At 47.6% G+C, this 15,999-nt stretch overlaps 1 protein-coding gene across 3 annotated transcripts in view; it reads right to left on the bottom strand.

The window, feature by feature from the left end:
• The window catches only part of MELK (maternal embryonic leucine zipper kinase), a 265,917-nt gene that overhangs the window by 145,020 nt on the left and 104,898 nt on the right, over positions 1-15,999 (bottom strand). For all 3 annotated transcript variants that reach the window (XM_029610905.1, XM_029610904.1, XM_029610906.1), the window contains one exon: positions 10,370-10,438. In XM_029610905.1, coding sequence (XP_029466765.1) covers positions 10,370-10,438 — 69 coding nt within the window. The remainder of the gene's footprint in view (positions 1-10,369; positions 10,439-15,999) is intronic.

Raw genomic sequence — 15,999 nt, 5'->3', positions numbered from 1 at the left:
GAGGAAGTGCTATAAGTCTGCTTTCAAGATGCCTGCTTCAAAAGATAGTGTCTCTTATCTAGTTATGTTCTCCAAGTTGTTCACTCCCTTGTTCATTGTAAGACATATTTGTCATTATTTGCTACTTGTTGTAATGTAAACCGGAATAAGTAACCCTGTTACTTGAACTTCGGTATAAAAAAAAGTTATAAATAAAAGATATGTCTCTTATCTTACACATCCAGCAAGTTTAGAGAAGGTATGCAATGACACCCATGCAGCCGCCTTGCAAATCTTGTGCAGTATCACCTAATGAAGCTCTGCCCAGAAAGCAGTCTGAACCCTAATGGAACCCTGGTGTCCTTCAGGAACAACCAGGTCAAACATGTAGGTAGAACTAATCGCCTCCTTAACCATCCAATAAGGAAATCTAACACTTTTCTCCCTTCTCTTATAACCACTAAAACAGCACAAACAGATGTTCTGACCTCCTGAAAGCATTAGATGCTTTCAAACATCTGACTCCATGCACATCCAATGGAGTGAAGTTCCTGGAATCTCGCATTCAACTCCAACTTTAATAACAGCAATTTCATTTGTTTTGAGATAAAACAAGAACACCACCTTCGCCAAGGATGAGACCATATGATTAGAAACCAATTCCTGCACAACAGTCTGCAGTTCCAAAATACACCTGACCAAGCAGAACACTATCAGAAAGAATCTTTAGCCTCAGATTCTTCATAGATGTCAGACAGGCTCAAATGGAGCCTTACACAAGACTCAACACCAAATTGAGATCCCAGGAAGAAAATAATCACCGCGTGGATAAACATGCTTTGCTCCCTTTAAAAAAAAGCACCTCATCAGGATGAGAAGCTAAGGCTATCTCCAGACCCTCCTTCTGTAACAGGTTAAGAGCTACCACCTGCACCTTGAGGAAATTTAAGGAAAAACTCCTTAAAAAAAAAAAAAAAAGGGGGTGGGGGGGACCAAATCAAAAGCCGCAGCATCCTGAAAGGGACATTCCCATCTCAAAAAACCAAACTTCAAACCCAAACATATGGTAAGTGGACCTCTTCCCTTCACTTGTAGTGGACATCACCTCCTCATTGCAGCCTGCTCTCTATAGCCAAGACAAAATAAAAGCGAGATAGATCTTCAGAGAGAACTGGACCCTGCCACAGTAGATTTTATTTTATTTATTTTTATCAAGTTCAGAAAATGCAATACAGTTATTCAATAGATACTGGAAATAAAACTAATCAGCATAGTAACTATTAATCAATAGGGAAATAGATGTCTATATTTATTTATTTTTATTTAACATTTTTATATACCGACCTTCATGAAAGAAATTCATATCAGATCGGTTTACAAATAACATGAGGGGAATAACAAAGTCAATCATATAACAAGAAATGAAAGTTACATATAACAGGGGGTATTAACCTGGATGGCTAGAATAGCCGGAGCGATAGAAGGCATAACTGAACAAATTAGATAATACAATAATATGATGAGAAGAGGCGTAAGTGTATAGGCTACACTTGTCATAGAGTTTAGCTAGGAGTCAGTGTCTGAATTAGTGAGGAATTGCTGGAACTGTTGGTTAAGTGAAGGCCTGGATGAAGAGCCATGTCTTAAGTTTTTTGCGGAAGGTAGACGGGCATGGTTCTAATCTGAGTTCTGTGGGCATCTTGTTCCAGATGGCTGGGCCAGCTGTAGAGAAGGTTCGTTCTTTGGTAGATGATAGGCGGGTAGATTTCGTTGTAGGGGGTTGCAGGGTGCCTTTATATGCTTCTCGAATCGGTCTGTCTGATGTGTATAATTTGAGGGGAATCTGGAGGTCTAGTTGTTGTTGGTTGTGAATGACTTTGTGAATTATAGTGATAGCCTTGTGTAATATTCTATATTTGATTGGCAGCCAGTGCAGGTTCTGTAGTATGGGGGTGATGTGTGTTCCTCTGTTGGTATTAGTCAGGATTCTTGCCGCAGCATTTTGGAGCATCTGTAGTGGTTTGATAGATGAAGTAGGGAGCCCGAGGAGAAGAGAGTTACAGTAATCTGTTTTGGAAAAGAGTGTGACTTGGAGCACTGTCCTGAAATCTTGGAAGTGGAGGAGGGGTTTGAGCCTTTTCATGACTTGTAATTTATAAAAGCAGTCCTTGGTAGTGTTATTGATGGCTTTCTTAAGATTCAGACGGTTATCAATGATTACTCCAAGGTCCCTTACTTGCGTGATCTGGGTGTTGCCTGCTGGTGGATTGATTACGGCCGAGTGGTCCGAGGAGATGATTAGGAGTTCAGTCTTATTTGCGTTCAGAACTAGATTCAAGTTGGTGAGCAGACTGTTTATAGATTTGAGGCAGATTTCCCAAAAGGCGAGAGATTTAGGGAGAGATTCTGTAATGGGAATCAGAATCTGTACGTCATCTGCATATAGATAGAATTTTAATTTTAGGTCCGTGAGCAGTTGACAGAGGGGCAGGAGGTATATATTGAATAGTGTGGGTGATAAGGAAGAGCCTTGTGGTACTCCTAATGTTGATTTGACATCTGGGGATTCGTTGTTATTGATTTTTACTTTGAAGCTTCTGTTACTTAGAAAGGAGTTAAACCAGCTGTGTGCAGATCCTGTTAATCCGATTTCTGCTAGGCGATTTAGTAGGATGGAGTGGTTCACGGTGTCAAATGCGGATGAAATGTCCAGAAGGACTAGGATAAAAGATTGACCTTTGTCTAGGCCCATGAGGATGTGGTCGGCAAGGGAGATAAGAAGGGTTTCTGTACTCGCTGCTTTACGAAAGCCATATTGGGATGGGTGAAAGATATTGTGCTCTTCCAGGTATACGGAAAGTTGTGTATTAACAACTTTCTCCATGATTTTTGCTAAAAAAGGGAGGTTGGATATGGGGCGGAAGTTAGAAGGTTCACTTGTGTCGAGGTTAGGTTTCTTCAGGAGAGGTTTGAGGGATGCGGTTTTCAGCCTGTCCGGGTAGATTCCTTGGGAGAGTGAGCAATTTATAATGTTGGCCAATGCTCTGGAAATAGTATTCGGGATGAGAAGCAGTAGTTTAGTTGGAATGTGATCTGTTGGGTGGTTTGATGGTTTTAGTTTCTTAAGTATAGATTCGATTTCCAGTGGTGTTGTAGGTTCAAAGGAATCAAGGATGGCCCCAATATAAGTCCTGGAATTGAAAATTATGGAGGGTGGAGTTGCATTGTTCGGTAGGCGTGCTAATGTGTCTGCAGTTTTTTTCTGAAAGTAGAGTGCTAATTCGTCTGCTTTGGTTTGTGCTTGGTCGTCTGGAATGGTGGGTGTAGGGGATTTTGTGAGTTGGGAGACGTAAGAGAATAGGGTCCTGGCATCAAATTGAAGGTCGTGTATTCTGTGGGCATAGAAGTCTCTTTTTGTCTTTAAGATGGTGATCCTGTAGTTGTGGAGGGTGCGTTTGTAATCAGCTAAATTAGTGGAGTTGGGGATCTTACGCCATTCGTATTCTTTGTGTCTGAGGTTTTGTTTCATCTGCTTGAGTTCTGGGGAGAACCAGGGTTGTTTCTTCTTCTGTATTGAGTTGATTATTTTCACCGTTTTAGGACATAATTTATTTGCTATTGCCTCAGTGATATTGTGCCAAGAGAGGAAGGCTGCATCTGGGCTCGTGGTGTCCAGGTTGGGGAGTTCTTTGGTGAGTTGATCACTGAGTGTGTCAGAAGTGCAGGTTTTCCTAAATTGGATGGTGGAAGGTGGTTGAGGAGGTTTAGGGCTTTCTTGAGTCATGAGTGTGGTTGTAATTATTGAATGGTCTGACCAGGGAATTGTGGTACAGATAGGATCATTTTTATAAGATATATTAGAATTGATGAAGATGAGGTCCAGAGTGTGTCCTGCTTTATGGGTTGGTTTTTCTATGATTTGTTTAAAGCCCATTGCACCCAGGGTGGAAAGGAGTACTTCACAGTTAGGGGTGAGGGGAGAGGCGTCTACATGGAGGTTGAAGTCCCCCATTATTATGGCTGGCGAGTCCATATTGATGTATTTGGCTATTGTTTCTATTAGGGGGGAAATATCTGAGTCCAGAAGTCCTGGCGGAGCATATATTAGAAGAATTTGTAGGAGTTTAGATTTGAAAAGGCCTAATTCGAGTTTTGTAGGTGTGATGATTTTGATTGGAAGTGAATTAAGTTTAAATTCCTTTTTGGAGGCTAGAAGAATACCACCTCCTCGTTTCTTTTTCCTGGGGATCGAGATGATGTCGTAGAGGTGAGTCGGTAACTGGTTTATTAGGGCTGTGTCTGAGCTTTTTAGCCAGGTTTCTGTGATGGCACAGATATCTGGCTTTGAATCTGAGAGGAAGTCATTGAGGACGTGTGTTTTCTTTGTTAGCGATTGTGCGTTGAGAAGGGTAAGTGAGAACATGGTGAGACCTAGCATCTGCGTGAGCGGAGACGTCATGATTGGAATGAGAGATCTGGTAGTGTGTCTTGATGGTTGTTGGAAGGCTTTTGTGTGATGGAGGTGGCGGTGGTATATGATAGGGATTGGGAAGATTTGCATGTTGCCTTCTCTAGGACGGAAGTGGGTCGTGGTGGAAGGCTAGTCTGACAGTGGGAGGAATGATATAAGAGCTTAGGTCAACTTGAGAGTGAAGCATGGGTCTGTCTGCTGAAGAGCTGGATGTTTGAGCGAGCTGTTTGAGTCTGTCTGGATAGGAGGGCTGAGCGTTGTGCGCTTCGGGAGGGTAGGGGGTGATGCCCTTTGCATGGGGTCTCAGAGGTGGCTGGAGAGTTGTTGGAGAGGTAGACTTTTATTCCATACTGCTGAAACGGTCTGTTCCATACCTTTGCTGGCTGTTGCCTATGTTGGAGGTTTGGGGGTTTAGGTTGTTCCGCAGGTATGGCTCGAGCCTCCTCGGGGCTCTACAAAGGGGCGAGACAAAGGGGCAGGCCCCTTTGTCGCGCGCCTTTGGCGCGCGACGCACGGCGCGCGGCGCCTGGCTGAAGACTTTTTAAATCCCCTCTGGGCTGGCTCCTATTGGAGGGCGGGCGGGGCTTCCGATCGCGGCGTTCTCGGCGCGTTTTTTTAAATGTGGGCAGCTGTTTTTTATCTGCCTTGCTGCTGAATGAGCCGCGCTGTCGGCGCAGGGACTGCCTGGGGGGAGAGAGTTTATTTCCTTACCTTCCCCCGGCGGGGCTCGGCGCCGAACGCGCAGGCTTTCCCCGATGGCAGTAGTAGCGTATATCCATCCTTTGAACCCTAGGTTCCTATGGCGATAAACCAGTCAACCCTAAGCTCCTCGGGAAAACCAATAATTTTTGTCAATGTGCTATTTTTAATATTAGTATTGTTTGCTGCCCACAGGACTCCTGCACCGGTATTACGGGTGATATTGAAATTAGGCCGCCCCTCAATTCAGGGACAATGGGTTCAAAGAGTTAACTAGTATGTTCTGTTCTATGTGGGTACCTAACAAGATAGGAAAAAAGAATAAGGAAAAGTTCCCCTATAAACTACATATGCCAGCCATACTGTTCATGATGTAGCTTCTTTATCATGGAGAACTCTCTCCAGTTGCTCTCAGTTGAAAAACAGAACTTTTCAGCTTTATATGACACTTAAATGAAACTGTAGCTGAAAGGTGGCACCAATTCTTAAAGTTTTGTCTCTTACCAAGAAATTGTCTTATCTGTGTAGATTTGATTACATCCGGGAAGATCCCTAATCTTTCCCCAAACTTTTTCTTGAAAACTAAAACAAGACTGAGTTTTCAATCTTTATGAACTTCACAAAGTGACAAAAGTAGCAGCACTAGAGCACTCACAGACAACTCAGAAAAAATCCAAAGCAAAGTTTTTTTTACAGCTGGAAACTCATCTTCAGCTGTAGAGTAACTGTCCTCTCTATCCCCCCCTGTGGAAAATAGCAGCTTAGATAGTTAGCAAAGTTGCTTACCTGTAACAGGTGTTCTCCCAGGACAGCAGGATGTTAGTCCTCACATATGGGTGACATCAGATGGAGCCCTGTCACGGAACACTTTTCAAAGTTTCTAGAACTTTGACTGGCACCTACTGGGCATGCCCAGCAATGCACTGACCCTGCAGCCAGCAGGGGTCCCCCTTCAGTCTCGTTTATAGTAAAAGTATGAGCGAAAAATAAAATAATAAATCACAGCAATTGGGCACTCATGTCTATCCTTATCTAGACTGCTGGAATCCCTTCAGTGCTTTTCCGATGGCCTCTTGGATCATCCGATCCAATTCCTCACGGAGGCCTGGGGTGAGTAACCCCGGCTCCGGAATAGGAGGCAATAGAGGCATAGCCGGAGAATCCACTGATAAAAGTGGAGTCACGACTCCCTGCACCGATGAAAGTGAGGGAATGCCTCAGTGACCCGGTCGCAGCGGAGGATAGGGCCTTCTCTGGATGGGATTTGTCGATGGCTCTGTCGGCGCTGATACAGAGGGCTTGCCTGGATCGACGCTTTTCACGATGTTCTCCTTGGTTCTGAGGTGATGAGGAAGATGTAGACACCTTTGGAGTAGTCTATGCCGGCCGGGCCGCACTGGAGTCACACTGCTGGCAAGAGGTCGATGGCACCAGCTCAGATGAAGTCAAAGCGGTCGATGGAGTTGGGGTTTTGAATGAAAAAGAAAAACCATTTTTTCTAAGCAGGCTTTCCAACCCTTTGGCATCATTTGGGCACATTTGATGCAAGTTAGGGTATAATGGCCGGACCCCAAGCACAAAACTCTATGCGGGTCTGTGATGGACATTGTCAGAGGACAATCGGGGCACTGACGAAAACCAGACGCCATAGCTTTGACAAACATTTAGCCACGGTGCGGTGGATGGCCGGTAGGAATAGACTGCAACAGGGTTAAAACCTTTCGACTGCGGAGCACTGATATCGATAGAGGGACCTCTATGGGGTAGAATTTTTTGAAAAGTTAAAAAAAAAAAAAAAGTTTGGTGAGGAAAATTTGTCAGGAATCTCTAGAGAGCTCCTTAACCCTCGTGGCTACTGCTGCGTGGAAAAAAATAAATAAGAGAGACTGAAGGGGACCCCTGCTGGATGCAGGGTCAGTGCACTGCTGGGCATGCCCAATAGGGGCCAGTCAAAGTTCTAGAAACTTTGAAAAGTGTTCCATGATTGGGCTCCATCCTGTGATGTAACCCATATGTGAGGACTAACATCCTGCTGTCCTGTGAGAAAAAAAAAATAGTCAGCCCCTGCTTTTGGCTACTTGGAAGTTGGCCTAATAGTAGGAAAGACTGAACACATAACAGATATATCCTCTTTAAAAGCATTCAGTCATCCTCAAAACAAGGAGATATCAGACAATACTATTGCATAACTTGGATCAGTGGTTCTCAACCGGTGTGTCGCGACACACCAGTGTGTCACCAAGCTCCGGCAGGTGTGTCGCGGCTCCCGGTGTTCCACTGCCCCGCTTGTGCTTCCCTTCTCCCTAGGGGCGGGGCCGAAGAGACGCTGCGCGCCAACGCCAGCGGGGCCGAAGAACGAAAAGACCTGCGCGCCGACGTCAGCGGGGCCGAAGAACGAAGAGACGCTGCGCGCCAACGCCAGCGGGGCCAAAGAACGAAGAGACGCTGCGCGCCAACGCCAGCGGGGCCAAAGAACGAAGAGACGCTGCGCGCCAACGCCAGCGGGGCCGAAGAACGAAGAGACGCTGCGCGCCAACGCCAGCGGGGCCGAAGAACGAAGAGACGCTGCGCGCCGCCGGCAGCTGAAGAGCAGAGAGACCTGCACGTCACCAGCGGCGGGGCCGAAGAACAAAGAGATGCTGCGCGCCGCTGCTGGTGGCTGAAGAGCGCAGAGACCTGCACGTCGCCGGCGGCGGGGCCGAAGAACGAAGAGACGCTGTGCGCCACTGCCGGCGGCTGAAGAGCGGAGAGACCCTGCACACTGCGGGAGGCGGCTGGAGAGACGTTGCGTACCGCGGGAGGTCAGGCCAGAGGTGGCTGAGAAGTGGAGGCCAAACAATGAGAAGAGGCTCCATGTGAGCTTGTGTGTGTGTTAGAATGGGTGCATGAGTGAGAGCTTGTGTGTGTGTGTGGTAGAATGGGTGCATGAGTGAGAGCTTGTGTGTGTGTGTGGTAGAATGGGTGCATGAGTGAGAGCTTGTGTGTGTGTGTGGTAGAATGGGTGCATGAGTGAGAGCTTGTGTGTGTGTGTGGTAGAATGGGTGCATGAGTGAGAGCGTGTGTGTGTGTGTGGTAGAATGGGTGCATGAGTGAGAGCTTGTGTGTGTGTGTGGTAGAATGGGTGCATGAGTGAGAGCTTGTGTGTGTGTGTGGTAGAATGGGTGCATGAGTGAGAGCTTGTGTGTGTGGGTGCCTGGGTGCATGAGTAACAGCTTGTGTGCCTGTTGTAGAATGGGTGCATGAGTGAGAGCTTGTGTGTGTGTGTGGTAGAATGGGTGCATGAGTGAGAGCTTGTGTGTGTGTGTGGTAGAATGGGTGCATGAGTGAGAGCTTGTGTGTGTGTGTGGTAGAATGGGTGCATGAGTGAGAGCTTGTGTGTGTGTGTGTGGTAGAATGGGTGCCTGGGTGCGTGAGTGAGAGCTTGTGTGTGTGTGGTAGAATAGGTGCCTGGGTGGGAGCTTTGTGTGTGTGTGTTAGAATGCATGCCTGATTGTATGAGTGAGAGCTTGTGTGCCTGTGGTAGAATGGGTGCCTGGGTGGTGAGTGGCAGCTTTGTGTGTGTGTGTGTGTTGGAATGCACGCCTGGGTGCGTGAGTGGCAGCTTTGTGTGTGTGTGTGTTAGAATGCATGCCTGGTTGCATGAGTGGTAGTGTGTGTGTGTGGTAGAATGGGTGCCTGGGTGCATGAGAGAGCTTTTGTGTGTGCGGTACAATGGGTGCATGAGTGGCAGTGTGTGTATGTGGTAGAATGGGTGCTTGGGTGCATGAGTGAGAGCTTGTGTGTGGTACAATGGGTGCATAGTGGGAGTGTGTGTGATTGTAAGTGACAGAGTATGTGTGAGCTTGTAAGTGACAGCATGTGTGTGATTGAGAGAGACTGGTCAGGGAGGTGACTGGTGTGTGTGTGAGGAAGAGATACTAGTTAGGGAAGTTACTGGTCTGTGTGAGACAGAGACTGGTTGTGACTGGTTGTGGGCCCTAAGGAAGAGGACTGTGAGGACAGAGCTTCAGCAGCCATTGCTGCTTCTGGTGAGTGCTATTGGTCTGCAAGGGAAAGGAGTAGGAGAGTTGCTGGAGAGGGTAAGTAAAGGCAGCTTTTTAAGTTTATTTTTCTTGATTGATTGCCATTTTAATTATTGGGTGTTATGTGATGTGTCTGCTGTTTTGAAATATTTTGATATTTAGACAATTTTTAATAATTTTTATGAGTGTTTAATTGTTGGATGTTATTCTGTTCATCAGCTGTTTTGTAACATTTATTAGTATAGTTTTACAATTATTTCTAAGTGGGTATCTATAGCAGCTTGGCTTGCTCTGTTTTCCCAATAGGAGGTGTATTAGTGTTTAGGGCCTGGTTAATTACTGTCTTTTCATAAGGAGGGGTATTGTGCTTGCCAGTAAAGAGAGTTTGCTTTGCTTTTACTGAGATGTCATCAGATCCAGAATATCTTTTTTTTGTATGGTGAGCTGTACGGGTAATGCCCTAGTTCTGCTCTGCACCCATTTTTGGGGGTCGACGTGGTTCCCTAGGATGCAGAATGTATATTTACATTTTGTCCCGTGATGGTCACATGTTCAGTGTGTCACGCATGTGAGAACCATCTGTCAGGTGTGTCCCGGCCGAAAAAAGGTTGAGAACCACTGACTTGGATGAATTAAGATAGGTGCCTTAAAAATAAAAAAGTGTGACAAAACAGATAATATCCTATCTACATACTTCTACTCACTTGTATATATTGACTTTGTACAGTGTCATCTCTGCACCCATGAAATTCAGAGTGACTATTTACAGTATCATGCTTAGAGTATTTTGGGTGCCTTTTGTTACTCTCCAGTTTGCCCATCACACTACTGTCAATTAACCAAAATGTCATGCACAGGCTTTTGGAAAGTTGGTATTAAGTGTTACAATATTTGAAATCAGGGTAAATCTGCTGCTGATCCCCTCCCTCCCAAAAGCGTCATTGATGAAGTCTGTTTCAATAGATAGCTCCTAACCAAACCCCTCTCCCTTCAAAAAAAAATTCCCCAAAATGATCTTCGGTATTTTACTAACATCTACTGGTCCTGAGCTTTCATTTGATACCTTGCTCAAAAATGCATACGTCTAGGAGCTTGTGGAACAGACAACTTCTCTTATACATAACAAGCAAACTCTCTCTACCAGTACTATCAAGGTTATTGCTGGAAACTGAGTACTAATGTGGTTATTAAAAATTACCTGTAACATTTGGTTGAGAAGTAGTACACTACCAGGAGAAAGCCACTTTGGAATCTCATATTTTCCTCTCTGAAAAAAGAAATCAAAGATGCTAGTCTTTTTTTTTTTTTAAGTGACCAAAGAACAAGGACATAAAAACAAGTTTTCATTCTTGTGATAAGTCACTGTGTAAAATCCAAGACCTTCAGTTATTCATCTGCACCCAAAAGTCAAGCTTACATATGCTCAGTTTGCAGGTTTAAAATGAGAAGTTACTACTTATGTTTTGTTTTTTGTGGGGTTTTTTGGTTTTCTTACACACATATCACTTCAGGAGTGTTATAACACTCCTGAAGTGACATCAGCCTGCCAGTTTTCTCTTCAAAAGCAACTGTGGACAGACTAACAAAAATGGAGAAATTACTTACCTGATAACTTCGTTTTCCTTAGTGTAGACAGACGGACTCAGGACCAATGGGTATAGTGTGCTCCTGATAGCAGTTTGAGACAGATCAGATTTCAATCTGACATCAGCCCTAGTACATATACCCCTGCAGGAAGCTCTGCTCATCAGTATTCTCTTCGAAAAGCAATTGCGGATATATGTGTGTGACTGAATAACTTGGTTAACGTGATTAACTTGAACTAGTTGATGTGGTTATAGCTGGATTCCGCCAGTGCACTCAACCGAGAAACGCCAACACTCAGTAGGGTATGGGTGTCTTAGAGGGAAGCTTGGTTTACCCGTGTTTGTCTTGCACTCGGGGATTGTCACCCGAGGTTTCTGTGTTTGTCGGCAGCCGTGGGCGGGATGCTGAGTCCATCTGTCTACACTAAGGAAAACAAAATTATCAGGTAAGTAATTTCTCCATTTCCTAGCATGTAGCAGATGGACTCAGGACCAATGGGATGTATAAAAGCTACTCCCGAACTGGGTGGGAGGCTGCCCATGGCCCACTTAGTCCTGCCTTTGTGAATGCTGTGTCCTCCTGAGCCTGAACATCCAGGCGGTAGAACCTAGAGAAGGTGTGAATGGAGGTCCATGTCGCCACCCAACAGATCTCGGTGGGTGACAGCATCTTGGTTTCTGCCCAGGCTCTAGTGGAATGGGCCTAGACTTGTAGAGGTGGAGGCTTGCCTGCCTCTACATAGGCCACCTTGATGACCTCTTTGATCCAGCGGGCTATGGTTGCCCGTGAGGCCACTTTCCCTTGTTTCTTCCTGCTGTGAAGGACAAATAGGTGGTACGTCTTTCGTACGGATTCAGACCTTTCCAGGTATCGGACTAGGAGTCTGCTGACGTTAAGATGGCAAAGGCAGCGAGATTGGTCCGAGTCCTTATGCTCGACTGGCAATGGCAGTAGGATGGTTTGGTTTAGATAGAAGTGAGAAACCACTTTTGGGAGGAAGTAGGGGACCGTGCGCAGCTGTATGGATCCAGATGTGAACCTGAGGAAGAGAGTTTGACAGGACAGTGTTTGAAGCTCGGAGATGCAACGGGCCTAATAGACTGCCACTAGAATGCAGTCTTCAATGTTAGTAGTCAGAGGGGCAGACCGCGGGTGAGTCTGAAGGAGGTTCCTGTTAGGAAGTCTTGGACTAGGTTGAGATTCCATAAAGGTACCAGCCACTTTAGGGGTGGTTGGATCTGTTTGACCCCTTTCAGGAAGCGGGAGACGTCCGGGTGAGAGGCTAGGTTGCTGCCTCCCACCTTGGCTCTTAGCAGGCCAACGCGGCCACCTGCACCTTGGAGTTGAGGGACAACCCCTTTTGTAAGCCGTTCTGCAGGAATTTAGGAATCGTGGGAATTTTGACTGTCCGTGGGAGGATGTCGCAGTCTTCACACCATGCTTCAAGTATTCTCCATGTTCGTACGTAGGTTAGAGATGTGGAAAACTTGCGTGCTCTGAGCAGAGTGTCAATCACCGCCCCCGAGTATCTGTTCTTCTTCAGGATTATCCTCTCAATGGCCAGACCATAAGAGAGAATAGAGTTCGGTCTACTTGGAGGATCGGGCCTTGTTGGAGCAGATCCCTGTGAGGAGGTACAGGGAGAGGACTCCCTGTCAGTAGTCTTTGCATGTCTGCGTACCACGGCCTTCTTGGCCAGTCCGGGGCCACTAGAAGTACTGGTCCCCTGTGGTGTTCTATCTTGCGGATGATCCCGCCCAGTATTTGTCACGGAGGGAAGGCGTATAGCAGGATTTCCCTTGGCCAGGTCTGGATGAGGGCATAGATCCCTTGGGATTGTGGTTCCTGTCTGTGACTGAAGAAGTTAGGAACTTGGGCGTTAGACCGGGTTGCCAGGACTGCCATGGCTGGTGTTCCCCAGCAGTGTACTATCAACTGGAAGGCTGTTGACATCAGCCTCCATTCCCCTGGGTCTAGACTTTCTCTGTCTTTTCCCGCAATGTGGGTGGCTGAGATCTCTTGTAGATTGGATTCCGCCCATACCATTAGGGGGTCTATTTCCAGGGACACCTGTTGGCTTCTGGTTCCTCCCTGGCAGTTGATGTAGGCAACTGTTGTGGCGTTGTCCGACATGACTAACCGATTCGCCCCGGAGTCTGTGCCTGAACTATAGGCAGGCTAGTCTGACTGCCCATGCTTCATCCTGACTCTTCCTTGTCCCATTTCCCCTGGGCGGTCAGTTTCTGGCAGTGGGCTCCCCACCCTCGTAGGCTCACATCCGTGGTGAGCAAGATCCAGGTCGGCAGGGATAGCCTTACTCCCTTGCTCAGGTGGTCTTGTAGCCACCATTGTAGCTGGATTCGAACTTCCTCCAGTAGCTGGAGGCGAACGGAGTAGTTCTGGAACATCAGATTCCATTGTGACAGTAGAGAATGCTTTAGGGGTCGCATGTGAGCTCTTGCCCATGGAACCACTTCCAGTGTGGATGTCATGAGACTGAGGACTTTGCGGTAGTCCCACACCTTGGGGTGAAGACTGCTTAACATGTTTCGCAATTGGTTCATCAGTTTTGTTCTCCTTATAGGAGTCAGAATGACCTTGTCTTGTCTGGTGTCTAACCGTACTCCCACGTATTCCAGAGATTGGGAGGGCTGCAGACAGCTCTTGTTTTTGTTGACCACCCTCCAGAGGATCTCCAGTAGAGTTTTGACTCTGGTGGTCGCCTGATGGCTTTCCTCTGGGGATTTTGCCCTAATCAGCCAATCATCCAGATATGGGTGTACGAGGATTCCGTCTTTCCTCAGTGTCGCCACCACTACAACCATGATTTTGGTGAACATTCGAGGTGCTGTGGCTAGCCCGAAGGGTAGTGCCCGGAACTGATAGTGGTGATCCAGGATCGCGAAGCACAGAAAACGCTGATGCTCATAATGGACCGGGATGTGCAGGAAGGCTTCTGACAGATACAGGGATGTAAGGAATTCTCTCATCTGTATCACTCCTATGACCGAGCGTAGGGTTTCCATGCAGAAGTGAGGGACTCTCAGGTGGCAGTTGACAGACTTGAGGTCCAGGATAGGCCGGAATGTACCCTCTTTCTTGGGAAAGATAAAACAGATGGAATAGTGCCCGGTATTTTGTTGTTGCATGGGCACCGGTGCTATGGCCTTTAAGACGAGCAATTTGGTCAGTGTGGATTCCACTGCCGTCCTCTTGAAATGGTCGTGGCAGGGAGATTTCGCAAACTTGTCCGGAGGGATGTTGTGGAAATCCAGATAATATCCTTTTCGAATGATGGTTAGGACCCACTTGTCCGAAGTTCTCAACCCATCTTTGGTAGAATATGGCAAGCTTGCTCCCTATGGCTTCTTCCTGTGGATGTGTCTGCTAATCTTCATTGCGGGGTGCAGCTGGGGCCTGGACCAGTGCAGGCTCCCCTTTTGTTGTGTTTGTTCCGAAAGGACTGGCCCCTGCCTGCAGGGCGAGATGCTTGATATGTACTTCTGTACAGTTTGAAGCACTGTGATCCCCTGCCTTAGATGTTCAGGGGGAGGGGGCGCTGGCTTCTCTTGTTCTCCGGCAACTGCGGTATTGGGGATTCGCCCCTTTTGTCAGCTAACTTCTCCAGTTCGCTTCTGAACAGGAGGGTTCCCTTAACAGGCATTCTCGTGAGTCTAGTCTTGGACATTGCGCCTGCTGACCAGCTTCAAGCCAGAGTTGTCTTCTGGCTGCCACAAAAGACGAAACTCCTCTGGCTGCGGTGCGCACCAGGTTGGAGGTCGCATCCGTGAGGAATGATACTGCTGGTTCTAGTGCTTCGATGGGTGTGGTGGCGTTCCTGGTCTTTGATAAGCGGGCACATGTCACCAAGGTACAGCAGGCCACAATCTGTAGTGACATAGCTGATACGTCTAATGACTGAGGATGGATTCCAGACGTCTGTCCTGGGCATCCTTGAGTGCCACTCCTCCCTCGACTGCAATGGTAGTGCACTTTGAGACCATGCCAACCATGGCATCCACTTTGGGGAATGCCAGGAGATCTTTGGCAGCAGGGTCCAGGGGGTACATGGCTGCCATCCCCCTTTGAAAGTGGCCTCCGGAGCCTCCCATTCCAGGTTAATCAGCTGTTGGACGGCTTGCAGCAAAGGGAAATGACGAGAGGTCTGACAGAGTCCCTCTAGGAGGGTGTTCATCTTAGGTTCCCCTGTGGCACTTGTGCCTGGGATAGTGAGCTCTTTCAAGCTGTGCGCCATGAGGTCTGAAAGTTCGTCCTTGGTGAAGAACCGCCTGATGGTTCGGTAAGGTTCTGTTCCTGGAGGGATTTCCCCTTCCTCCAGGGAGTCTTGATCCTTGTCTGAGGTGTCTGTGTCCCCAATGTCGAGGCTTTTGGGTGGGAGAGGCACTTCTCTGGGTAAGACTGTGGTTGTGTCATCGGAGGCGCCGGTTGCATGTGGACAAAGGTGTGTAGGCCTTTGAAGAACTCTACCCAGGAGAAAGACGCTGGGTCTAAATTGAGAGGCGCTGCGTCCCCGGGGAGTCCTGTTTGAGGTAGGCTCCCGCTGGGGCTAGCGAAGTCCGGTATACTATCGGTGGATCCGGATCCCAGTACCGGTTGGGGAGGACCCTGACCTGGTTCACCCAGAGCCTCCTCGCACTGTAGACACAGGGCCGTGGCCTCTTCGTGCTGCACAGCTCTAATGTGGCATGCTGGGCAGAGGACCTGAGCCTTGAGCTTCTTGTCCAGTGGTGCCATGGTTTGTGCGTGTAGGATTGCAGAAACCTCCGGTTTGTGCATTCAATTGTACGCCAGGAGGCTTAGTTATGCGCTCCGAGTGCGCTGAAGTTGTGCGTGTAGGTAGGATGCGCGCTCAATAATATGCGCGAGCCGCTGTGAGCACGAGGTTTACTTATGCACCCGGCACAGTTGAGCATGTGGCTGTGCGCCCGGTGCCCGCGTGCACACAAGTGATTTTGTGCACACGGATCGAATTGGCAGACAGACAAGCGAAAATGGTGACAGCGAAAATGCGAGCAATATGGCGACCACTTTGGAGGGTCTCCCATGTGGGAGGACCCTTGTATTGGACCTGGGTCTAGCCCGGATAGGGCTGATCAACCCGGTAGCACGGACGCCGGCTGGTGATCTGTGCGGCTCTTCGGACCTCTGAGACAAGAGACACTTAGGAAGTTTTCTACCTTACTTTGTCTCGGTGTTTCCCGATCTCATTCCGGCGGTCTC

This window comes from Rhinatrema bivittatum, chromosome 8 (genome assembly GCF_901001135.1).
Source record: "Rhinatrema bivittatum chromosome 8, aRhiBiv1.1, whole genome shotgun sequence".
Taxonomy (NCBI): domain Eukaryota; kingdom Metazoa; phylum Chordata; class Amphibia; order Gymnophiona; family Rhinatrematidae; genus Rhinatrema; species Rhinatrema bivittatum.
The sequence above is the reverse complement of the archived record's forward strand: the minus strand, read 5'-3'. Positions and strand labels throughout refer to the sequence as shown.